Source organism: Tamandua tetradactyla, chromosome 7 (assembly GCF_023851605.1).
Source record: "Tamandua tetradactyla isolate mTamTet1 chromosome 7, mTamTet1.pri, whole genome shotgun sequence".
NCBI classification, from domain to species: Eukaryota; Metazoa; Chordata; class Mammalia; order Pilosa; family Myrmecophagidae; genus Tamandua; species Tamandua tetradactyla.
This window is the reverse complement of record NC_135333.1, coordinates 2,225,435-2,252,300: the sequence shown is the minus strand read 5'-3', so window position 1 is coordinate 2,252,300 and position 26,866 is coordinate 2,225,435. Positions and strand designations below refer to the sequence as shown.

General features: G+C 40.8%; 1 protein-coding gene across 3 annotated transcripts in view; it reads left to right on the top strand.

Moving 5' to 3' along the window:
- The window catches only part of SIPA1L2 (signal induced proliferation associated 1 like 2), a 245,756-nt gene extending 240,320 nt beyond the window's left edge, over positions 1–5,436 (top strand). For all 3 annotated transcript variants that reach the window (XM_077168347.1, XM_077168346.1, XM_077168345.1), the window contains one exon: positions 4,139–5,436. In XM_077168347.1, the coding sequence (XP_077024462.1) occupies positions 4,139–4,285 (147 nt within the window). In that variant the 3' untranslated portion in view covers positions 4,286–5,436. The remainder of the gene's footprint in view (positions 1–4,138) is intronic.
- The last annotated feature ends 21,430 nt before the right edge of the window (positions 5,437–26,866 follow it).

Genomic DNA, 26,866 nt, shown 5'->3' with positions numbered 1-26,866 from the left:
CTGTTGATTCTGGTGGCTCTCTCAGTTTTTTAATTCTCTGTTCTAATCTTTGCTATTTCCTCTTTCTGCTCACTTTGGATTTAGGTTGTGATTCATTTTCTAGTAGCTCCAGTTGTAAACTCAGGTCTCTGATTTGAGGCCTCTTTTACCTCATATGTCCTAATTTCCTTGTAATCTCTGCCTTGATCCATCAGTTGTTTTAAAAGTAGGTTTCTTAATTTCCATATATTGTGAGTTTTCCAGTTCTCCCTCTGTTATTGATTTCTAACTTTATTCCATTGTGAACAAGATACATGGTATGATATCAGTATTTTTGCATTTATTGAGACTGGCTTTATGACCAAAGATTTGGTCTGTCCTGGAGAATGACCCATGAACACTAGAGAAAATTGTGTATTCCGTTTCTGTTAGGTGAAGTGTTCTAATCCATTAGGTCTTGTGTATAGCATCATTCAAGTCTTCTTTTTTCTTTACTGATCTTCTGTCTAGATGTTCTATCCATTACTGAAAATGGTGTAGTGGCATATCCTATAATTAAAGTAGAATTGTCTGTTTCTTCCTTCAAATCTGTCAGTATTTGCTTCATATATTTTGGGGATCTACTGTTAGGTATACATGTATTTATAATCATTAGGTCTTCTTGTTGAACTGAGTCTTCTATCAGAATATAGTAACCTTCTTTGTCCTTCATAACAGTTTGACTTAATGTTGATTATCCTAATTTTAGTATATCTACCCCAGCTCTCTTTAGGTTGCAGTTTTTCATGGTATACTTTTTCCATCCTTTTACTTTCAACCTACTTGAATCTTTTAACTGAAATTTGGTGTCTTGTAAATATCTATAGTTGAGTCATGCTTTTTTCTTTTTTTTTTTTTTAGCCTTTCTACCAGTCTCTGTCTTTTGATTGTAGAGTTTAATCCATTTACACTTAAAGAAACTACTGATAATGCAGGAATTCCTTTTGCCATTTTGCTGTTTGGTCTTTGTATGTCTTACTTTTTGTCCCTTAATTCTTCTGTTAATGCTTACTGTTCTAGTTTGCTAGCTGCTGGAATGCAATATGCCAGAAATGGAATGGCTTTTAAAAGGGAAATTTAATAAGTTGCTAGTTTACAGTTCTAAGGCCAAGAAATTGTCCCAATTAAAACAAGTCTATAGAAATGTCCAAACTAGGGCATCCAGGGAAAGATATCTTGGTTCAAGTAGGCCAATGAAGTCCAAGGTTTCTCTCTCAAGTGAGAAGGCACATGGTGAACACAGTCAGGACTTCTCTCTCAACTGGAAGGGCACATGGCGAACATGGCATCATCTGCTAGCTTTCTTTCCTGGCTTCTGGTTTCATGAAGCTCCCTGGGAGGCGTTTTCCTTCTTCATCTTCAAAAGTTGCTGGCTTGTGGACTCCCTGCTTTGTGGTGCTGCAACATTCTCTGCTCTCTCCGAATCTCCTTCTACCTCCAAAATGTTTCCTCTTTTATAGGACTCCAGAAACTCAAGACCCACCCAAATGGATGGAGACATGTCATCAGCTAATCCAGCTTGACAGTCACTCTTGATTAAATCACATCTCCAGGGAGATGATCTGATTACAGTTTCAAGCATACAGTATTGAATAGGGATTATTCTGCCTTTATGAAATGGGATTTAGATTAAAACATGGCTTTTCTAGGGGACATACATCCTTTCAAACCAGCACATTTACTTTCTTATTTGTTTGATTTTTTATCCAGTGCCATTTTGTGTCCCATTTCATTTTCTTCTGGATATACTTTTGGATATTTTATTTTTGGTTACCATGGAGCTTAAATTTAACAAACCTAATCTATAACAAGCACATTTGATTTGATACAAACTTCACTTTAATGGCATAATATACAGTGTTCTTATGCCCCTCCATCCCACCTTTTTTTTGTTGTACTTATTACAAATTGTATATTTTTATATTGTATGTCCAAGCCATAGATTTATTATAACTTTCTTGCATTTGCATTTTAGAACCTGAAGGAAGTAAAAAGTGGAGTTACATAACAAAAAATAAGTACAGTAGTTCTGGAAATTATAATTACCCATATAGTTACCTTTCCTAGAGATCTTTCTTTAGGCCACTTAGATCTACTGTTCAGTGTCCTTTCCTTTCAGGCAGAAGAACTTCCTTTAACTTTGCTTGTAGGGCTGGTTTAATGGTGACAAATTCCCTCAGCTCTTATTTATCTGGGAATATCTTAATCTCCTGCTCATTTTTGGAAGTTGATCTTGCCAAAGATTAAATTCTTGGTTGGCATATGTTTTCTATTAACACTTTAAATATTTCTTCTCATTGCCTTTTTGCCTCAATGCTGTCTGTTGAGAAATCCAAACTTAGTCTGAGTGGGATTCCCTTGTCCATAACATGTTGGTTTTTCCCTTGCAGCTTGCAGAAATATCTCCTAGTCCTTAGCTTTTGACAGTTTGGCTCTTGCTTGTTTGGGAGTGGTTCTCTTCTAGTTTATCCTGTTTGGAATTTGTTGGGCTTTTTGAATGTGTATATTCATGTATTTTGTTAAATTTGGGAAGTTTTCTGCCATTTATTCTTCGAATATTCCTTCTTCCTTTTTTTCTATTTCTTTTCTTTCTTGGATTCCTATAGTGTGTTTATTGGTATGTTTGATTGTATGCCACAGGTTGCTTAGTCTCTGTTGACTTTTTTCTTTCTTGTTTTCTGCTTCTCATCTTGAATCATTTCGACTGCTTTGTCTTCAAGTTCATGTATTCTTTCTTCTGCCAGTTCTAATCTGCTGTTGTAACCTTCTCAAGAATTTTTTGTTTCACTTGTGGTCTTCCACTGCATTATTTCTGTGTGCTTCCTTTTTAAAATTTCTGCTCTTTATTGAGGTTCTCATATTGTTCATGCATTATTTTCCTGATATGCCTTAGTTCTTTCTCCATGTTTTCCTTTATCTCCTTAAGCATACTGAGGATCATTTTTTTAAAAAAAATCTTTATCTGGTATGTTCAAAGTCTGGTCTTCTGTATATTTAAGTGTTAACTCTGGAATTTAGTCTCTGAGCTTTGTTCTCTAAGGCTGTATCCAGTTAGTAATATCACAGAGATTTTCTTGAGTGTGAGGAACTAATAAAAGTAAAGAAACTACACCAAAAAAACACCTTTCACAGTCTTTACAAATGTACTCTGCATGCTTCAGAGGTTAACCCTGCTATCAAGATCATCAGCCTGAGGCAAAAGTGAAAGAAGAGACTCTCCTTTTCTGAGCCTCTCTCTTGTCCTGGGCTTCTGCTTGCTTGTGGCCATAGAAATTACCCTATTTACAGAAACTCCAGTTTCCCCTCTACTCTCTGTGAAATAGACTTCCTTCACCCCAGGCCACTTTTACTTGAGTGATTCTTGCACTGCTTTAGCTGTGGCAAGATGCTTCAGGCTGAAGGACAGGACGGGTTCTGAGAGGGAGGGTCAGAGACATGTTTACTGGTTTAGCATTTTAGACAGCCACCTGATAAATAGGCACAGACATACAGGCACCCCAGTGCTCACCTAGGGATTATTCCGCTCCCCCTGGAACAGGACCAGGGACTCACAGTGGGAGCACAGGCTGGCTCCACACTGCACTATAGAAGGGGACAGCAAGGGTGCCTTGGGTTTCTCCTACTGTTTTTGAAGCTGTGTTTTCTTTATTTGGCCCTTGCCCAGTCTCTCCAGTCCTTTAAATGTTGTCCAGAGTTTTGAGGAAGATGGCTCAGCTAGTTTTTGCTAGCAGTTCAAAGATTCTCCAGGGGAATGGCACTTTGGAGTATCTTATGCCATCATGTTGGTCAGCCAGAAGCCTAAAGGGTATTACTTTTAACCTTTTATTGTAGTTCACTTTTTTTTGGATAAGGGATAATACAAACTGTGTGTTTAATAACTTTCATTTATAATAGCTGATGGAGTGGAAGGCAAGAATATGTTGAGTTGTTCACTCCGATCTCTTTTATTGACACAGGGAGCAAGCAAGTCACCCCAATTAATTAAACCCCTAAGGAATAAATAAATATGTAAAATATGAGAATAAGGGATTCTTGACCCCCAGCTTAGAAGAAATGCAAGCTTAGGAGGACTGAATGTATCTTTTATATCCATGGTTTAATTTTTTCCTACTCCTACCAGGAAAAACAGGACAAGGCTGTTCTCCAAGCTGAAGTTCAGCATTTGAGACAAGACAACATGAGACTGCAGGAGGAATCCCAAACAGCGACAGCTCAATTGCGAAAATTCACAGAATGGTTTTTCAATACCATAGACAAGAAATCGTAACCAGTCCATTCACCGTCAAGGGACCACCGTGGGAATGCCTGCTGTCCCTGTGAAGTCGCAAAAATGTGTTTTTTAACTGTGCTTTCAATCAACCATAGATGTTTTTGCTATTCTGCTCTGCCCGGCCAGCACCATTCATCGCAGCAAAAGAGAGGAGCCTCGATTCTTTCTTGGGAGCCGTCTTGTGGTAGCAGAGGGCGAGAGTGGCGTGAAGATGAATGTAACTCCTGGTGTCAAGACGAATGTAAAACCCCAGTGTCAGTTCAGACCTTTTTCTTTTAGATTTTACTAAAATGGTGCTCTGGCTTGGGCTTACCTCAAGAGGGAAGGTAGTTCGGTTTTATTTCCTATATATCAGGTGACCTGGTAGAGATGTTAAAGCAATTTACCATAGTTTGGGCTTTAGCATTGTAAAATAAGCCTAAAAACAAATAATCAGACATATACTTTAATGTTAAAGGTGCTCTATTTTTTTGTATGTACAGTAGTTTTATTTCCACAGCTACATTATCATAGCAATAAGAAGGGAGGCATAATAAATAGTTGGAAAAGCAGAGTTGGGGGGGAAATAAAAGCACTGATATGTTTAACTCTAGTTTGAATGCAGTTACTTTAGAGACTTATTTATTTGCAGGAACAAATGGTGCCTGGTGCCTGAATATTAACAGTGTTCTGATTTTTAAAAAAAGATACTTATGCCTTGTAAATGGCTCACTGAGTAGTCACTTCAACTCTTAGTTCACTTTTGTATAGTTAATCTCTGCTGATAAAAAAAAAGAGTAAATCTGCTTAATTACTAGAACTCCCATATGCTGTGAGCCAGCAAAATCACTTGTACAATGCCAAATTTGTTTATCTTTGTACAGAAGCTTTGATGAAGTGTCTTGTATTTAACACCCTTATTTAAGCTTATTTAACCTTAAATTGTTAATTTTATAAAATTTGATTTTATCTGCACTACAATGAGAAAGGTAGATAGCAGCAAGCTCAGAAATGACTTAGCTTGCCAGAAATAGACTGAGGAGTGGGGTGGGGAAATTCTAACAATTGGATGCTGCTAGTACACAAGTTGTTTGTATTGCTTTACCATTTTTAACTGTTATATATGAGATGAACATACATTTTGCTTTTTTAATAAATGTTTAAAAGAAGTCCACATAAGTAATGGTGTTGTCAGGTGAATGTAGAATTTTTAAATCTAATATGCCAACAATCTGACCATGTGAATTTATTTCAGGTCATTTAGGATCTAGATCTGTATTCAATATTCTTTAGCTTTCTTCTTATAGAATCCCACACTGCTTCAAGTTGAAGAGTGACCAGCATTTATTCATTCCTGCGAAGTGCCAGATACTATGCTCTGAGCTTCCTAAATGTCTCATTTAACGCCTAACAGTATCCATAATAGGTGAGTGGTAGGATCCCCATTTTCCGAATATGCAAACTGAGATTCAGCTTATATAATTTACTCAAGTTGCCTTTGATGTTGCTTACAAGAAAATGCATGCAGTAAAATAGTAGGAATTTGAAAAATAATCAGTAAGAGGCAAACTATAAATTCAAATCAAGTGTAAGACAAAAAGAAGGTATAGAACAGAGGCCAAAGTGAGAAGGGAAACGTGGTAAGGTACATAGTTCTCAATATCTCTTCTGACGATAGAAACTATATCAAGAATTCAGAGAAAACAAAGATTTTCCTAGAATTTACCTGAAAAGGAATTTCTCATGTGGGCTTCACCTAAGAGGTATAGTGAACAATGCCCTCAAATTTCTTGTAGCAAATGTAGCAGTAGGTTCCATACACCTGTTTCTTATAGTCACACCTGTGGAAGACACAGGCACCCTCCAAAATGTTCCCAGTGACTGCAGTCTTTCAGAGTTGCAGGGCATTGTGGACCGAGTAGATATCTTCCTCCATCCCTCCCTTTCTTCCCTTTCACATGCGCCAGGGGCTGTGCTGGGAACTGCGGATCCAGTGGTGATCAAGTCCACCCTAGCACCTGTCTTCGTGGAGCCTGAAGTCTAATATGGGGAGACAGACAAATGTGAAAGAAATAGAGAGTGCTGGGGCTGGACTGCCTTAAATAATTATAATAGCTTCCATTCTATGAATATTGCTATGTTCCAGGTAAAGACTGTTCTACCTCCTTCATTATTAGCCTTACAGCAATCCCAGGTGTAGGTACTGTAATCATTCCCTATTTATTAATTTTGTGAAAAATAACATATACAAAAAGGCAATAAATTTCATAGCACATCACAGCAATTAGTTGTAGAACAGATTTCAGAGTTTGGTATGGGTTACAGTTCTACAATTTTAGGTTTTTCCTTCTAGCTGCTCTAAGACACTGGGGGGGGGAGGCTACAAGAAATGCCAATATAGTGATTCGGCAATCATACTCATTTGTTAAATCCTATCTTCTCTGTTATAACTACACCTCCTTTGAATCTTTCTCTTAATCTTGAGGGATATCTGGACTGTGTCCATTCTAACTTTCTTGTGTTGGAAAAGGGCTGTCGATAATATGGGGTAGGAGGATGGAAGTAGTTGATGTTCTGGAGAGGTTGGGCCCTCTGGACTTCAGGACTTATCTGGCCTAAGAACCCATCTGGAGGTTGTAGGTTTACTGAAAAGTAGTCACAGTGCATGCTGTATCTCAGATAGACCCCCTAAGTGTTCTTTAGGGTTGGGAAGAATGGTTTTGGTTGGGGTTTGGCCAAACCATGATAAATAGCAGCATTTAAAAGAATAGCCTCCAGAGTAGCTTCTTGGCTCTGTTTGAACTCTTTCATCCGGTACCTTATTTATACAATTCTTTATCCCCTTTTGGTCAGGAAGGCATTGTCAATCACACGGTGATTGACATGGAGTCATCTCCCACATTGCCAGGGAGAGTTTCACCCTAGATGTCATGTCTCACATAGTGGGGAGGGTAATGATTTCATTTGCAGAGTTGGCCTAAGAGAGAGGCCACATCTGAGCAACAAAAGAGGTCCACTGGAAGTAACTCTTGGGCATAATTATAGATAGGCTTAGCTTCTCTGCTATATAAATAAGCTTCACAAGAGCAAGTCTCAAAATCAAGGGCTTGTCCTCTGTTGACTTGGGAGTCCCTAATGTTTGAGATAAAATCAGTGGTTTCCCCAGTGGTAAAGTGTAATAGTTCCATATTTTTTCTTCAGTTCCTTAAGGAACTTTGCCAATACTTTTTAATTATCTGCTCAGCATCCTCTGGGATGTATCCATGCATTGCATTAAGCTATGCATAATTGTGAGTCCTCATTCCCATTCTGGGCTCCTTGTATTTGGCTTGTTTCAAGGATCTGTCCAGACAGGTTGAGTTAGATTATGTGCTGCAGAAAATTTAGGTTTTGGACAAAATAAACCTCCCTTCCTTTGATCTCATAGAGTAGGTGAAGTTCTAAAATACAATGTCCTCCTTACCCCTATATACTGATTTTTAGTCCTGACCCAACTGGCTTCATTCCTATCTCTAATCGAAGCCTGATCTCTTTTCAATTTCTTTAGCAGTTGTTATATGTGGGAATGCTGGCTTTCAGACTTGCAGAACTCCTACTCTGACTCTTAGGTATTACGCAGGTACCCAAAGTCCCAGGGAAATATCAGGTTATGCGAATATAACACAGCCTCTCAAAGTCAAGGAATAACATTGACAACTCTGGACTAAGTGTGACTGCTATAAGAGCTTACAGTCTAGGTCCCAGTTTTCTAAATGGGATCACACAATATTTGCTCTTTTGTTTCTCGCCTATTTTGTATCACATAATGCCCCATAGGTTCATTCATATCATTGCATGCTTCTCGACTTCATTCCTTTATGTAGCTGCACACTATTCGATCATATGTATACACGAGAGTCCGCCATTCTCCTTCTCAGTGTATCCTTCAGCCACTCCATCCACTGGGCATCGTGTACAATGTCCAAAGTCAACTGTCCATGACTCACACTATCCTCACTTAGTAGTATAACCATCAACACCTCAGTTTTAGACAATTTTCATTGCTCCCAAGGGAAAAATAACTGATAAGCACACTCACCAAATAGAAAATCCAACACTCCTCTTAACTCTTGTCCTTCCCCTCCGCCCTGCCCCATCGTTCCCTTTTTAAAGATAAGGACTTGAGATATGGACAGTGGTTAGAGGAGACTTCCATAGTATGTGACTTTTGACAGTTGAAAAAGAGCAGTCACGAGAAGATATGGGAAGCATGTTCCAGGTAAAAGGAACCACAGAGTTCATGGAGCCTGCAGGAATGCAGGACGTCTGGAAATAGATTCTAAAGGAAAAGTGTAGATGATGAGTGTAAAGACATAGGCTCAAGGCCAATCACTAAGAACTATAGCCATGACAGAGTTTGGATTTTGCCTTAAATTCAAAGTGAACCTGTCAAAGTAGGAAAGCAGCATAATGTGAACTTCATTTTAACGGGATTATTCTGACTTCTAAAGGTAAATGAATCATATAGGACCAGGCTCTACAGATTTTTTTGGTAAAGGGCAGATAGTAAATAATTAGGCTTAGGGAGTCACATACTGCCTCTGTTGCATATTCTTATTTACTAACATTTAAAGATGTAAAAACTGTCTTTAGCTTACAGGCCAGACAAAACAGGTCACCAGCATTGTGCCAACTGGAAAAAGAGAAAGAGTAGATGCAGGAGGACCAGTCTATGTGAGAGATGATGCTGGTATGTACTACAGTGAGACAGTGAAAATGGAAAGAAATAGAGGGGTCATGTTTGAAAATGTGGGGATAGATCCCTCAGAACTGGTGAAGGCTTGGATTAGGAGGGAAAGGTTGATCAGGGAATAAGTTTCAGAGAAACAGACAAACTGCATGTTATCAAGACAATTAAAATATTTTCTGCTTTTAATAAAAGCAAAACAGACAGTTATGTTTCTGCCAAGGGCCTCGAGTACAGCTATTATGCATCATTTTTTAAGGGTGGGTACATTTGCTTAAGCAGCTGGAAAGGTTGATGCTGCTTTGAGAAAATAAAGAAATTTGACCAAAACCTATCAGAATGGGGAGCCATCCACCTTCCTAAGGCATCCCTATGGACAAGACCAGAGATATTTTTTTAAGAAACCGTTCTCAATCTATATTAGTAAAAAGAATGAATAATTTATTCATTCTCCAATGAATAGTCTGTCTCCAATGGCCTTCCACATGATTTGGCCTGTGGAATGGTTTTTTGAACAGATGTTTCCAGTCAACAACCAAACCAGGGAAAAATCTGGTCCAGTCCATGGTACATGTGTTTTTGAGCAACTTGGCATCCTGGTATATACTATGTTACAAAATGTATGTGACTCCCTAATAACTAAACGTGTTGACTTGCTGTATGGATTTACTGGGTACAAGCTAATTAAATATTGGAATATAGCTGCTAAAAATATTTTTTTCTAACCGTATGGAGTGATCTATTATGTATGAAGGTCATTCTAGTATGTGACAATTAAAGTTAATTAGCATATTAGAGACTTTTATCCTGCTATTCTCTGTAACAAGGAGCCTGTTTATCATTAAAAATATAAGTTAAGATTCAGGATTGGGGCATGTAACAGAATGCAGTCCTGCTTTTGCTGCTCGCAATTATTTTTTGAAATGTCAGGAATCTTGGTCTGCTAGAACATTAACTTGTAGATTTTGATTACATATCATTAACCAGGAGCCTTTATCAAACTCATGAAGCCTTAACCATGCCTTCTTGTCCATAGAGCCAGCAAACAGAATTCAGTAAATAGAAATTAATATTCTTGGTAGATTTCTTCACTGAGAAATATGAGTATGGTTGATAGTGAATTGCTGAAATACTAATTTCACTTTCCCTAAGAAAACTTAACCTGTGGTTTAGGGAGAGAACTGGAATAAAACTTATGGACTGACTGACCAACAAATGAATTCTCTAGTTTTGGAGAAGCTGTGAATATAACCTCTAATGAGTAAACATTATTCTCATTTCCAACCAAACAGAAAGGCATGTCACTGGAAACAAACTACCATCTGTGCCAAAGCTGGCCTTCCACCTCACTGCTGCCAGGTACCCTGAAATGCATTTGCTCAAGCCTTTCTAAGAGATAAAGGCCCACCACTTTCGGTTCTAACCTTTGCAGATTATTAAATAATATTAGACCGTCTGAAATACAGCATTATTCTAAGGTTGTGTTTATTCTGCAGAATCCCAAATTTGGGGCGGGGGGGGGGGGAGGGTGATGGGAAATAGGAGAAGACGGTAAAGAAAGATTTTAACAGACACTTTGCCCCTTTGTATTACTGGTTGATAAGAAACATGTTCCAATTTATTTGAGTGTGTTCTTGGATTTTGTGCTTGCAAATGTAAAACCAATTACTTAATTGTAATGTACACAGTTCTGGCATGCTATTGCCAGAAAAGAAACTAGAGTTGAATGGGTTTGCTTCAATACCTGTTCTGAGGCAGGGAGGAGGTAAATGTGTTTACTTATGCTCCACAGGAGGGAAAGTGGTAAGCGACCTGCCGATATCCAAGGAGTGCATTAGGCTCCTGACCTGTGACCTCCAAACTTACCCAAAAACCAAGCTTCCTACTTTCAATAATAGGAATAAGACACAAAATTAAGTACAGAGAAAGTTGTCTTTTCATGAACTCTATAGAAGGTTAAAATGGGCATGGCATTCCGCAAAGGTCACTTTCTTGGATTTTGACGCACAAGGTACAAAATTTGGATACTTGTAAGTTACTTAAAAGAAAGAAGAAAAAAAAAAAAAACCCTCCCAAACCTACAAACCCACCTCTAGTCCATTTTAATATCAGAAACTGTACTGCTTTTCTAGGTCCTTAGGATCAAAATTTTGATGCAACCGATAGCATCTGTGGACCCTAAAAATATGCTGAGATTTGTTTTCCATTTCTATCAAAAAGGGTCTGCCTAAAATTTGCAGAGCATTCCGATTTTTTTCAGAAGGGGAAATGAAAAATAATGAGCCCCCTTGACATGCAAACACCCTTTGGCTGCTAAACTGCAGCTGTTATTAAAGAACAAAATTAAGGATTAGACTACCGGTACCCTGGCCATCAATACCCATCAAGCTGTTTGGCACTGGGGATGCAAGTTTTGTTGCTTTAATACCAGCTGGTCTCCCAGCCTTCCCCAAATCCAGTGAAATCTGCGAGGAAGGCTGGGCACAAGGAGTGGAATTCAAAGTTGTAGCATTTCAGTAAATAATCTGCCTCAACTAAATCACTGCTGCTCTGAGAGAATGAGTAAAAATGCGCATCTGCAGATACAGACTTTAGATCCTGGCAGGGTTTCTAACAGGGTTTATAAAGTAAATTGGGGCTGGGTGTGTGGGTCCTTGCCCCTCTTACCCATGGCCATAATCACTGATAGCAAACCAGGCAGGCTCTAGCTGGATGCTCCATTAAATTGGAATAATGAAACATGGCAGTCATGTGCTCCACTAGGATCTGATTAAACACCTTGTAGAGGTCATTACTGAACCCCATCTGGGCTGAGGGCTTGCCAGAACAGCAGGCTAAAAACCCATGATTCCCACTGCCATATATACACAACTCCAAGAATGGGCATTCTATTTCCCTTTAAATTAAGTACTTGAGAACTCAAATAGCCCTACTCGTAACGGAAAGTGGCACTTTCATATAATGGCAAAAAAAAAAAAAAAAGATTTGAAAAGGGCGAGCTTAGCCCCTCAACTCCTACTTGATTATTTTTTGTTGTTCTTTTTCAAATATCTGAAGGCCATGTTCAGTCATCGGGAAAGGATGAGGAAAGGTTCAGTAGTGACCCAATGAATGAGATGCATACGTAAGCCACGTCGCTTAAACTAACTCCATTGTCCAGGCAAGCCCTGAAATTGTTTTTTCCTCCTAATTTAACAGGTTATTGTTCTGTTGTTCCAAAGCAAGTGCCACTTAAGTGATTTGTTCTGAAATGGAGAATCAAATTAGACTGTATGACGCTCATTTTCTACTGTTTCATCTGTATGAGGATTATTCCTGCCAATGACACTGATTTCTATAATGTAAATTTAATTGTTTAAATATTATGTAATAATATAGAAGATGTATGGAGAAGCCGCACCTTCATTGTCCAGTGAACCAATTCTGGTGCATTAAGTTAGTTCAACTATATAAATGCATTATATCAATGGTTATGAACTTGAAACGTGCGTGTTTATAGATGCACATTTTGTTATAAAAGTATTTGCCATGGGCGGGCAACAGTGGCTGAGTGGCAGAGTTCTCGCCTGCCATGCCGGAGACCTGGGTTCGATTTCCGGAACCTGCCCATGTCAAAAAAATAAAAAGTATTTGCCAGTATATGTATATATATATATATGCTCTATATATATATACACATATATATACACCAATATTCCTGCTTGAAATTTGACTCATCCAGCACTTTGTTGCTAACCAATGGCCAATTGATTTGTTGCCTTTATTCTACTTTAAGCATTCACCATGCATAATTATCTTCCCTCTTGAATTATGCCTTTTAATGAGTTGTATTCTAAATGAAAAGGATGACGATGGAAACCTTAATGTGTTCGTTTCTGAAGACGTAAGCATGAATAAGTTCAGAAAAATAAGGAAGTTTACTGTCACAAATAAATACTTGTTGGAACAAGTGCAGGAAGATATAAAAACACCATTGAAGTGCTCTTTGCATGTTAAAAAACTGCCAGAGCATATATTCAGAGAAAAGTTATGTCATTCTGTTTTTGCTCTGGGGGGCCACAGAAGGAGCAACAGGAAAAAAGAACTCTCTCTGAAGAGTGATATAGCTGGTAATTAATGCATAGAAGAGTAAGAATGATTCTGAAATATTTGCTCCAGCCCCTAATTTTAACATTTAGCTCCACAATTGGAGCATCTGGTAGGACAGTGAGGCTGGATGAGGTAAAGAGTGAGATCAGCACCAGGGGAAAGGATTAAAGATGAATAGCTTCAGGGATGCTGGAAGATTCAGAAGCCTGAAAACAGTGGGGAAGAAAAGGCCCCAAGAGAAAAACAGGTCCTAGGAGAAGGCCCTGGTGCTGACCAGAAGGAAAAAGAACCACAGAGCAGGAAGGGACCACTTCATAGGAAAAAAGGAGGAATTCCTAGCTAAATGGATGTAACAATGGGGAACTCAAGCAAGACCAAATTTATAACGTGGCCTGTGATTAGATTATTCTTTGGCCATATTAAAGGAAGTATATGTTTCTGAATATAGGACACTGGTTGCATTTTGGTTAAGGAGATCTGCATTCAGCATTTGATTAATCTCAGTCAAGTTAGGTCAGTCAAGACTCAAAAGTAAAATAAAAATGTAGTTTTGGATAGCTTTGAAATGAGAAATGCTTGGGGAAAGTCTAATTTTTCCACACTGCCTTAAATCATGAAGCCAACCTTATTGGACCTGATTATAGCCTGGCTCCTACCGTAAATCCCACCCTGGCCCTTGGATCAAGGCACCTGTATAAATAAATAAAACAGGTCAGATTCGAGACTCCATCTCCCCAAGTCACTCCGTGTCAGAGCATGGCCCAGTTCTCTGATCTTCAAAAAGGGAAGCATCCAACACAGCCCTGCAGGTAAACTGACAGTGCCCAGGGAGAAAGGTCAATCAGATTCACACTTGTGAAGGACATTAAATGAAGACCTGTCCATCCCCATTCAGAGCCTTTTTGGACTTCATGTTGACACACTCATGTGCATCTTTACCTGAGAAGATTAGGGTTAACCAGTGCTATAAGCGATTCTCAAATGGATAATCAAATGACCTTTCTGTATTTTCACAGAACTTCCATGAGCTCACGCTAGCTGTTAGGGAATTGGAAAATGTACAGAGGAGCCCTTGAGTGAAACACAGAGAGGAGAGTTCTTGATGGGTCCTCTCTGAAAAGCTACTTCCTTTCAGCTTGCCAGCCTTGGCAGGCAGAGAAAGTAGACTGAGTGTTCAGATGCTCTTGGCTGACCCCACTGCTTAGGGCGTAAATCAATTCTGAAGTTAAGAGCTTAAATTATCTTAAATAGTTGCCTGGACAGGGTCTATAATTCCCTCCACCGCACCCCAGACTGCTTATCCTTGCCTTCCTTCATCAAAAGAGTTCATGTGTGGAAGCTAAGAGAAGGGAAAGAGAATTCCAGAAGAAAAAAAGATTGAGAAAGCCTGGGTGCTTGTAAAAGATGCTCTCAGCCCCACTTTTGACTCCGTGATAGCTATGAGAAGCCATGTGGCCACAGCCTAAGTTCTTGAGGCTAGAATTTATTATAAAATATCAGAAAGCCATAGAAGGAAAATCTCATCTCAAGACTATTTTTCTCAGCAAAATTAAGCTGTCTAAGCTCTGCTTTGAAGATTCTGTATTTTTCTTTTTTATGTAAGAGATAATTAATGGACTATATCCTCAAGTACAATTTCAGTACTCATGAGAACTTCATTCATATGCCACTGAGCTACCATGGCCCAACCCCTAAACCCCAATTATAATAGCCACCTTCCTTCTACCTCTTCCTCCACTTCTCTTCCCCCAGCCACTAGCGCCTTTTTTTTTTTTTTTGCATATTTTTAATTCTTGTCATGGGCAATGGAAATGCACTGATGAATCTAAGGAGATCACAGTCTCATAGGAGAGACGACTTTATCAGTAGACAAATGAGCTCACTGTGGAGGGTGCAGCAGCAGAAGTGTGAATAAGAGCTTTGGAGGGCAAATGGGAGGTGGTGGGGATTGAGGCACGCAAAAGGTTTTACACAGAGCCGGGGCCTAGAAAAAGAACATGCATTTGCCAGTCTTGCCTCCATGTTTCTGTTCATCTCCATTTGAACTCCAGCTTTTGACTGAGAAAAGTACCAGAACTAGGACCTCTCTCTAGGCATGACACAAAGAAGGACAGAGGAGACATCACCACCCTCTGTTCTGGGTTGAATTTTGTCCCCCCACTTCCCCCACCCCCACCCACAAGATATGTTCAAGGCCTAACCCCTGCTCCTGTGAATGTGACCTTCTTTCCAGAAATATAGTCTTTTGAAGATGTGATTAGTTAAAATAAGGCCAAACTGGATTAGGGTGATCCAGAATGATTTGATGTCCTTATAAGAAGGGGGTAGGAGAGCAGCAGGCAGGCACGGCAAGGCTGTGTGAAGATGGAAGAGTCAGAGTGACGTATCACAAGCCAAAGAATACCAAGGATTACCGGGAGCCCCCAGCAGCTAGAAGAGGCAAGGAAGAATCCTTCCCTACAGGTTTCAGAGGAAGCATTTCCCTACCAACTCCTTGATTTTGGACTTCTAGACTCCAGAACAGAGAAGACAATAAATTTCTGTTGTTGAAGCCACTCAGATTGTGGTATGTTATTACGGCAGCCCTAGGAAACGAAGGCACCCTCTAACACCATAAGTGCCAATTTTCAAACAAAGAAAATGCAGGTCTTAACTTTTTAAAGACACGCTTTACTGTGAGAGTGCACCAACAGGACGGACTAATGCGTCTCTAACCAACACCCACAATGCCGATGAAGGCGACCCTGCTTTTAAGCTATACAGTGTTCCTAGAAACCACACCCCAAGGCAGATTGTCATAAATCAGCCAGCATGTTTGTCTGCTGGAGTGTGTTGGGTATCGGCAGCCACAGCAACTGTGGCGAGACTGTGGAAGGCAGTTGGACACCTCATTACTTGTGAACCCCAAGGGAGCAACCAAATGCATGGCAGCAGGGAGCCAATTGATTCTGCTCCTGGGCTTTGACTAACCCTGGTGCCACCTCCTACAGCCCTTCCCTGTGTCAGTCACTCAAGGCCAGGATGGGGCCAATGGGGAGAGGCTGGGCGTAGGAGAAGGTACAGAGGAAACGGGGTGGCTAGGCCTCCCTCTCTGCCCCACAGAAAGCCCAGGCATGCTTGGAGACCAGGGCTCCCAGGGCCCTCCCCTCTAAGCATCTGTCTGGTGGCTGAGCAGATTCGAGCGATCCTTGGGTTCCATTAGCCAAGGCACAAATGAATCTAACAATGCATTTTCCAGCCAGGGACAAACTCACTTGAAGGGATGCCAGTCCATCTGCCTTGCCAAAGGAAATGCCTGCAGTGAAAGCATTTTTTCCTCCCCTCTTCAAGTTTTAAATTTTTAAACCTGGCAAAATAAAAACAATCTGTGGGACTGTGCTGGTTCCTGCAGGTGCACATAACTGAATTTCACGGCTCCCTTTGCCCCCTCCAGAGAGATTGAACAGAACAATCCCAAAGGCTGTTTCCTGTTTGTGCTGCTGGATGCAGGGCCTCTTAATCACATTTATACTGTTTGGGGCATGGACCAGTCAGGTCAGCTGGATATTCTGTACTAACTCACAAAAGCTCTTCGGTTGGGAAGTTTTCAGGCTTCTCGGAAAGAATAGTTTCTGCTCAATGGAGTTGAAATTGATAACCCTTGATCAGAGTCCATTTTAACATGATAGTAGAATGGGTATTGGGATATTAGAGGGGAAATAAGACTGAGTTCCTTTTCTGGGGATGGGTTCCTCCATTCTTTTCACACTTCCAGGCTGGGACCTAACACATCAACTAGCATGTTGTTTTGAGTTTGATTCTCTAGATTTTGGCAGTAGAGACACAATCAGTGCAGGTCTGGAGGGGGTCAAACCTGGACCAGGCTTTGTTGCTTTTATGACAAACAGCTGAACCTCTACCAAGGAATGTGCTGTGCGGCTAATTGAAAAGTCACATTTGTTTTGAGGTACCAGGACGGAGTTAGGTTCTCTAAAAATGAAATCTGTCAAGCCTTGACTTGGAGGTTGAGCTACTGCTATGCCCTCTTCAACTCCTCCTACCTGCCATGTGCAGCCTTGCTCCCTTCTCCTCTCAGCTGGAGGCCGTCTCCACACTTCCCGTAGACTTTGCCTTTGCCCATACACCAGAGACTGCAAATAACCAAAGTATTGGTGAACATCTGGTACCTCAGAGCCTTAAACAATGTAGTTGTCTCTAAAAGGGAGGCTCTTTAACACTACAAGTACTCAAGAAAATTGGTGATTTCCTCATTGGTTTCCGTCTCCACACACTAATTTTAAGACTCAAAGAGCAATCGAATGTGAGTTCCTATTTGTGTAGTGGAAATAGGGAAATGGAAATGAGGAAGGGGGAACAAGCCTGTGGGTGGTCTGCAGCATGCTGTGAGGATGGACCGCCTGCGTGCGCATTTGATTATGGCATGGAGGGACTGAAATAGGGGAATGGTCTTGGCTCTGTGAATTTCACCTCCACTCACTGCAGCTACCCACTTCTGAAGCCAGTCTAAAGCCAATCACCATGAAACAGTCCTCCACCTTGGAAATCTTATGCATTAATATCTCACTCTCTGACCACTTGCAGCCTTTGCCTCTCTCTCTCTGCCACCTCCTCTTATGCCCTCCTCTCTTTCTCATCTCTCTCGCATGCTGCCTAAACCTGCTCATCCTCACACCTTTCTCCTTTTCTCCATCTAGAAGGATGAGGCGTGCCTCCTCCTGGTCAGGACCAGTACCTTTACCCAGGCTCTTGAGCTCCTCATCCACCATCTCTTTTGCATGCCTGCCCCATCCCCTCACTCCCGCCCACATCCTTGCCCTCTTCTTCTCTACCATCTCCTTCAGTTCAAATTGTAGGTGTTGCTTGCATTCTCTTGTCTTGAAAAAAACCCTTTGGCACTGTATCCTTTGATAATTTTTGCCCTGTTTCTTTCCTTCTTGTATCTAGATTTCATAATAAGGTGGTCTCTACTGGCTGGTTATATTCCCACCTTAGACGCACTGAATCAGGCTTCCATTTCCATCACTCCTTCCACCTTCACTGCTCTCAGGAAGGTCACCAGTGGCCTCCAGTTGCCCATATCAGATAAATATGTATGTTTGATAACAATAGCCACCTTTTACTATACATTGGCTATGTACCATACACTGATGTTTGGTAGTTTATGAAGCTTATTTAATTTTTCAGACTTTTTTCCTTGTCCTCCCATGGCATTGGCACTATAAAATATCCCCTCCTTGAAATTTTATGCTTCCCCTAATTCCCAGGGACCAGGCCTATCTGGCCTTGCCACTTACCTGGTCACTGCTTTCCCACTGCCTTTCCTCCTTTCCTGCATCCTCTCCTTTGATTCACTCCTTCAAGGGCTGCCTCTCTTCTGTGTGTGTGTGTGTTTATGTCTACCTTCTTTTCTTGGGGGACCCTTGTTCATCTCAAGAGCTGTGACTCCTATCCGTATGTCCAGATGCACCATCAGGACCCCTGACCAAGCTCTCCATAAGCCTGTGGGTGGCGTAGATGGCTTGAGCCACCTTCACATCCATCCTCCTCATAAGTATTGCAGAGGCTGGAAAACTAAATGCTGCAATTCTCACACTTTCTTGCAGCTAAAGTTCCAAGTATAAATTCCACCAACCCCATGCACTTGGATTTGGGACTATCTTAAGTGGGGAGAGAGGCAGCAGTGCATGAAGTGTCCATTTTGTTGGTGTCAACCTGGGGCCAACAGTTCCAACAGCTGCTTCCAGACCTGAATCACAACTGAGACAGATGATTGTGGAGCCAGCAGTTGGGATGGTGGCTGTGTGGTTTCTAGCTCTCTGTGACAGTTTATATTTCCCTTTGCAGGCCAGTTCTGTCCATTGCTCTGGAAGTTGTTCTTGGAAGCCCAGCCTTGAGTCTGCCCTTTCAGTTTTCCAAATGATTTCAGAACCACTTAGACAAATCTTCTGTTTATAAGAGCTAGTGTGGTTTTTCTTATCTGTAACCCAACCCTCACATTATTGTACCTCTATAATTAGACACCCTACAGGTTTCAAAGTTTCCAAATAAGAATTCTCCTCTTCTGTGCTAATTACTATGCTGCCAGTTATAATTAACAGAAACCAAATTTAAATACACTTGAACACTAAGGGAAATATTGGGCTCACCTAACAGGGAATTGGAGGTTGGACAGACTTCAGAGTTGGTGTCATCTGGTGACCCAGTAATGCTCCCAAGGTCCTGGCTTCTTCCCATGTGTCTGCTCTTTTACAATGGCAGCTTCATCCTAAGGCTGGCTCCCCTCGTGCTCCCAAGATGCTGCAAAAGCCTTCCAGAGTGATGTTCTTTCTTCTTCACCTCCAGAGGCAAGAGACAGAGAGAAAAGGTCTCTGCCCCAACAGCCAAGCAAGACTCCTAAGATTTACTCTGATTGAACTGACTTCAAAAGAAGAACAGTCAGGGATCAAAAAGTGCTGATTGACTTAAGCCTATCAGAAGTTCCATGAAATTTAGGGATGGGGTCAGTGGAGGAAAGATTCATAATCTGGAAAATGCATTGCTTCCCAATCAGACCCCTTTGGAGGCCACAAGTTCAGTTGTCTTTGCTGACAGCTTTCATGATTGCCTACTCATGGGAACAAGTGGAACACCAGAGGAGGAGAGCTTTGTTGTCACTGTTACCATCGATAATACAACAAATCCTTGCTGGCCCTCCTACTTTTCAGGCACTAAAGTGAACATAACTGAATGCATGGGATAGTGCCACCCCAGACAAACAGACTTCAGATGGCTGTGTCTGAAGCTGTATTCTCATACGTCAGAAGGATGAAGGATGGAGAATGACGATAAAGTCCATGCTGGGGATGGAGCAACCCTCAAGGCATCCCAGCTAATAGGGTGCATGAGTGAGTGGGGTGTAGGTGGGGCATGCAGTATGTTCTTCCTTGGCCTTAAATTAAGCACTGAAATACATCAAAAGATGACAGAATATAAGCCAGAGGGTTTATAACTGGCTACAAAATGAAGTTGCTAGGATAAAAGGTGAACTATAGCTAGAAATTATCAACTTGTATAAGGGATAGCAGTAGAATTGTCCCATTGGCAAATTCCTGGCTATTACATTTAATTGGTTCTCATCTGTTCAGTCAGGGGGATTATCCAAATTCCAGATCTTCTCTCTGTTGATTCCCAGGTGTTTATTTCTACTTTATCTATTGACATATGAGTTGTATAATTGTAGGAAGACACTACAGTGATTCACATAATTAAAATGTTTAAAATATACTCCAGATTCATTAAATACCTGGATATAAATAGCAAGGCTCTAAAGCTTGAAGAAGGCTTGAAAACTATAAATCTGCTAGGAAATATAGAAGAACATTTTTGTAACTTTGATTGAGAGAGCCTTTATTAGATGAAATACAAAATATCTATACCAGATGAGAAAAAAAACAAACAGATTTCACTAATTAGAAAATCAAGATGCCTATTCCATGAATGGCATCAGAGACAAGCTTAACAGGCGAAGGTATTTTCTAGAAGAAAATATATCCTTTTTCTAATTGACAAAGGATTAATTTTCTGGAATATGTCAAGAAATCTTACAAATCAGCAAGAAAAAGAAAATAAATACTATGGAAAAAATGGGCAGAGTATATGAGTAGGCAATTCATAGAAGGGAAAGCTTAAAGGCTAATGAGCCTGTATGAAGAGATTCTCAACCTCAGCAGCAATCAGAGAAATGCAAATTAAAATCCAGAGAAATACAATTTAGCCACACCAATTGGCCAGAAGTTGAGAGTTGGAAAATAGCAATTAGTGATGAGGATACTTGGGTAGGGGCAGAGGAGGGAGAGGGGCCCTCATTCATTACTGACTGGAGTGTGGGTTGGAGCAACCATTTTGGACAACATCCTGGCAGTATTTAATAAAATTAAGTAAGTAAATACCATACTCCAAGCCATTTTTTTCTCCTACACATATACCCAAAGGAATTTATGCATCTGTGCACAAAGGAACATGTCGGAGCATATTCACCAGAGGGCTAGCTTGTGTTGGGACCATCACCTAGGTGTCCATCACTAGAAGAAGGGAAAGGAAAATGTGCTCATGTTCACATAAAGGAATTGATTCCCTTAGCAACCAGAAATAAACAAGTCTGCATAGAGCAAATGATTAGACCTTAAAATATAATGTTGAGAAGGACCTAAGGGGAAGATGGCAGAATAGGGAGCTCCAGAGCTCAGTCCTTCCACCAAAACAGCTGTTGAGCACACAGGAACTGTCTAAAACTCTCTTCTGGAGTTCCAGCGTCCAGAAGAACACTGTACAGCACCGAGTGCTGTGAGAGCAGAAGAAGGGTAGAGTGGGAGGGAAGGGCTGATAAACTGTGTTGGAGAACGTTGAGGTACTCTCTGTGTGTGGTGGCTGCCGGTGCCCATTCCCCACTCCCGCAGCAGGCTGCCTTGGGGGCCTCTCCCTGACTAGCTCCCTGGAGAAAGAAAGGGAAATAAAATCCTCTTCCCCAAGAACAGGGGTAGGCATGGCTAATCACTGATCATAGCTTTTGATTAGCAAAGACAGATAGCTGGGTCCCAGCTCTGAGCTACTGTTTCAATCCATTCTGAACAAAGGCAGAGGCAGCCATTGTTTCAACACTGACCCCGACAGGGTTGGAGACAGTGGAGATTTAAAGATTCAGTGCTTCCCTCAGGAGTGTGGGGAACCGTTAGTTCAAGAGCTGCATTTGCTGGGCGGGCTGGGAAAGCACAGTTTTGGGAAGCCATCAAAGAGACTTTTGGTGTCCTCCCTGATCCCCTCCCAGGGTACTTTATAGCTGATCTGTGTCCCCTTCATGGGTCCCTGGCCCTATTTTGCCTGGAAAATATTGACTTGAGAAAGTTCTCTCCAGTGTGACCCTCCTCCCAGAATTTGCCCTCCAGGCAAAACCAGCTAGAGACAATGAAAAGAGTTTGGAAAATCCTAGAGGCAAAACAGAAAGAAACAGAATAGGTCAAGATTTCCACAGAGGAAAGTGAGCTTTCTCCTGGGGGTGAAACAATTACACAAAAGGTATCATTTTAAAAATCACAATATATAACCAAAGCAAGAAGCAGATGAAGAAGAGCTGAAAAAATCTGGTTAGTTAAACATGGGCAATTTTAAAGGGCTAGAATAAGTTGAACCGAGTTTAAAAGAGGAGCCCTAACACAAAGCCAATTGATAATAAAACCTTAGGTAAGAGAGAGAAGCTGGGCTTCAGTTTATCCAGATAATCAGATGCCTAGATATCAGCAAAAAATTACAAATCATACTAACAAATAGAAAGATATGGCCCAGACAAAGGAACAAACCAAAACTTCAGAAGAGACACAGAATTTGGAATAACTGATCAAAGATGTTCAAACAAATCTCCTAAACCAATTCAAGGAGATGAAGGAAAATATAACTACAGAGATAAGGGATATTAAGAAGATACTAGGTGAACACAAAGAAAAATTTGAAAGTATGTAAAGAAACATAACAGAACTTATGGGAATGAAGGACACAATAGAAGAGATTAAAAATTCTTTTAAGGCATACAACAGCAGATATGAACAGACATAGGAAAGAATCAGCAAACTAGAAGACAGAACAATTGAAATCTTACTGACAGAAGAACAGATAGAGAAAAGAATGGAAAACATCGAGCAGTGTCTCAGGGATATGAATGACAGGATGAAGTACAGGAACATATATGTCATGGGTATCCCAGAAAGAGACCAGAAGGGAAAAGAGGCAGAAAAAAATATTTGAGGAAATAATTTCCAAAAGTTTCCTAACTCTTGCAAAAGACATGAATATACATGTTCAGGAAGAGTACACAGTTCAAACAGAATGAATCCTAATAGACCTACTGCAAGACACACACTAATCAGAATGTCAAATGCCAACAATAGAGAATTCTGAAAGCTGCAAGAGAAAATAGAAAGCTGCGATTTGTTACGTACAAGGGCTCCAGGATAAGAGTACATGTCAGCTTCTCACTAGAAACCATAGAGGCAAGATATTTAAAGTACTGAAAGAAAAAAGCTTTATCTAGCAAAACTGTCCTTCAAAAATGAGGAGGAGTTTAAAATAATCACAGATAAATGGAAACAGAGAATTTGTTAAAAACAGACCTGCCCCATAAGAAATATAAAGGGAGTTCTCCAGGCTAAAAGAATAAGACAGGAGAGAGTGGCTTAGAGTAGTGTGAAAAAATGAAGTCTTACCAGAAAAGGTAACTAAAAGGGTAAAAAAGAGAGACAAAAAATGAGAAATGACCTATAAAAACCAAAGGATAAAATGACTGAAGTACTGACTTTACAGTAATAACATTGAATGTTAACAGATTAAACTCCCCAATCAAAAGACGCAGATTGGCAAAATGGATTAAAAAGCATGGTCCAAACTATATGCTGCTTACAAGAGACTCATCATAGACCCCAAGACACAAAGAAGTTGAAAGGTTGGCTAAAGATATTCCATGCAAATAGTAAGCAAAAAAGAGCTGGGATAGCTATACTAATATTGGACAAAATAGACCTTAAATGCAAAGCATTATAAAAGACAAAGAAGAACACTATATATTAATAAAAGAGTAAATCCAGCAAGAAGAAATAATCCTAAATATTTAAGCACCTCATCAGGATGCCGCAAAATAGATGAGGTAAACACTGGCAAAACTGAAGGGAGAAATAGACATCTCTACAATAATAGTTGGAGAGTTCAATACACCATTCTCAACAATAGATAGAACAGCTAGAAAGTGGATCAATAAGGAAACAGAGAACTTGAATATTAGGAAAAATGATCTAGACCTAACATATGTATACAGAATGTTGCAGCCCAAAACAGCAGGATACACATTCTTCTCAAGTGCTTATGGATCATTCTCCAGGATAGACCACATGTTGGGTCACAAAACAAGTCTCAATAAATTTAAAAAGATTGAAATTATGCAAAGAACTTTCTCTGACCATAATACAATAAAGCTGAAAATCAATAACAGGCAGAGAACTGAAAAATACACAAATATATGGAAGTTAAACAACACACTCTTAAACAATCAGTGGGTTTGTCCTAGTTTGCTAGCTGCTGGAATGTGATATACCAGAAATAGATATACCAAAAAGGGGGAATTTATTAACTTGCACGTTAACAGTTCTAAGGCCATGAAAACGTCCCAATTAAAGCAAGTCTATAAAAATGTCCACATTAAAGCACCACGAGGTTACCTCTACTCAAGAAAGGCCGATAAAGTTCAGGGTTTCTCTCTCAACTGGAAAGGCACATGGTGAACATGGGGACATCTGCTAGCTTTCTCTCCAGGCTTCTTGCTTCATAAAGCTCCCCAGGGGCTTTTCCCTTCTTCAACTCCAAAAGTCTCTGGCTGAGTGGGATCTGGTAGTTCTCCTGGCTCTGAAGCTTTTTCCAAAAGGTTTCCTCTTCTAAACTAATCAAGACCCACCTGGAATGGGTGGAGTCACATCTCCCGCTAAACAAATGTCAATACCCACAATTGGGCATGTCACATCCCTGTGCCAACCTACAGTACTGAATAGGGATTTAAAGAAACAGCTGCCTCTATAAAATGGATCAGGGTTAAAACACGCCTTTTCTAGAGTACATAATGCTTTCAAACAGGCACAGGGTCAAAGAAGAAATTACAAGGGAAATCAGTAAATATCCCGAGATGAACGAAAACAAGAACATAACATATCAAAATTTATGAGATGCAGCAAAGGTAGGGTGGAGATGGAAATTTATAGCCCTAAACAGTTACATTAAAAATGAAGAAAGAGCTCAAATCAAAGACCTAAATATACACCTGGAAGAACTAGAAAAAGAACCACAAAGTAATCCCAAAGCAAGCAGAAGGCAAGAAATAACAAAGATTAGAACAGCCTTGTTAGATAAGGGAGTTTAGACCTTTGACTCCTGCTGTGGGTTGAATTGTGTCCCTCAAGGAAAAAAAAAAGTTTAAATCCTAACCATTGGTCATGTGGATGTGACCTTATTTGGAAATAGATTCTCGAAGTTGTTATTAATTAAAAGGAAGTCGGGTGGTGCAATGGTGGCTCAATGGAGAATTCTCGCCTGCCATGCAGGAGACCTGGGTTCAATTCCCAGAGCCTGCCCATGCCAAAAAAAAAGAAAAAACTTGATTCAAGTGGGTCCTAATCCAATATGACTGGTGTTCTTATAAGAAGGGGAGTCTTGGACACAGACCAAGATACAGAGAAGATGGCCATGAAATGGAGGTAGAGACTAAGTTATATTGCCACAAGCTAAGTGACGCCGAGGTTTGGCAGCCACCTCAGAAGCCAGGAGACAGGCATGGAATGGATTCTTCCCTAAAGCCTTCAAAGGAAGCATGGTGCTGCCACTACTTTGGTTTTGGATTTCTGGCCTCCAGAACTGTGAGAGAATACATTTCTGTTGTTTTAAGCCATCCAATTTGTGGCACTTTGTTATGGCAGCCCCAGGAAATGAAGACAACTCCTATGCCAGCCTGCATATAAAAAGTAATATGAGTGTACTGACTTGTAAAATTATCATCTTAAAAGAAGCTAGTGGCTTGTGTTCACTGCCTCAGCACAAGTCGTACTCCCTGGAGCATCTGACAGGTAACATACCAAAACAAGACCCAGACTTGTTCACACACTCTCTGTGACGGCTGCCTCTTCTGTGCCTGTCACCAGAGTCAGCTGGATACCCCCTCTGATTGCAGATATTTTGACTATAACCATTTTGCTGAAAGGAAAAAGACAAAGTGGCAAGACAATGGTGTTGGTTAGGGCTCCCAAGGATGAATGCTCACCAGGGCCAGCTATGTAATTTGCATGTTCAGTGTAAAGTGAAAATGCAGGGCTCCATGTTAAAAAAGCAGAAGAATGCTGTCAAAATCACAGAAATTTAAATTCTTCCTTCGTCTTTTCTCATTCTACTTGTCATAGTGGATGTTTTATTTGTTTGTTTGTCTGTTATTTAACATTAACCTTCCTTGGGCACAAAGGTAGTCACCTCGCAATTCAGACCCTCCCAGGCACCCAGGGACTCACCCTGCAACTCAGCAGAGTTCGCCCTTCTGCCAGCCACCATACTGATGTAATGTGCCCAAACCTGGGGCAGGCAGTTCAGTCTTTCCTTCCCATGGTACTGCTGCATCAACTCCAAGGGATTACAACCTCCAGATGGCAATTATTACAACCTCCAGGTCAAGACATGCTCAGTACCTACATCAGGGGTGAGAACAAGCATCCCCTGAGATGCTGGGGGCACACACATCCTGCTTCATCCCTCCCCAACCCTGGGCTCTGGCCTCCACTTGGGCAGAAGCTGGCAGTAGTTGCTGGTGGAGGCAGGGCTGGGGAGGCCAGTCACAACTTGGGGTTCCCAGGGACAGGGGAGCTGGCAGCCAAGTATTCATCCCCTGGGAAGCAGCCATACAGATCCCCTGTGCATGATTCATTGTCCCATCAGACATCACTTACTCAAACTCAAAAATAAAATTAACAATTTCAAGATGGTGACCACCAAGCATTAAACCCCAGGTGCAGAACTCTGAGCATGACACTCTCTGCCATTGCACTGGTCACGCTCACAAAGCTGACCCTGTACTCACCATGACAGGTCAGCTTCCCCCTCCAGTGTCCGACTCTGGATCTCACCACATGGCCTGGGTGCCTGCTTCTCCTCATGGGAGTCAACCAGAAAATATCTGGGAATTTTGCAAGCTGGCTATTAAATCTTCAGTAGCTTGAAACTGGCCAGAGTGGGGG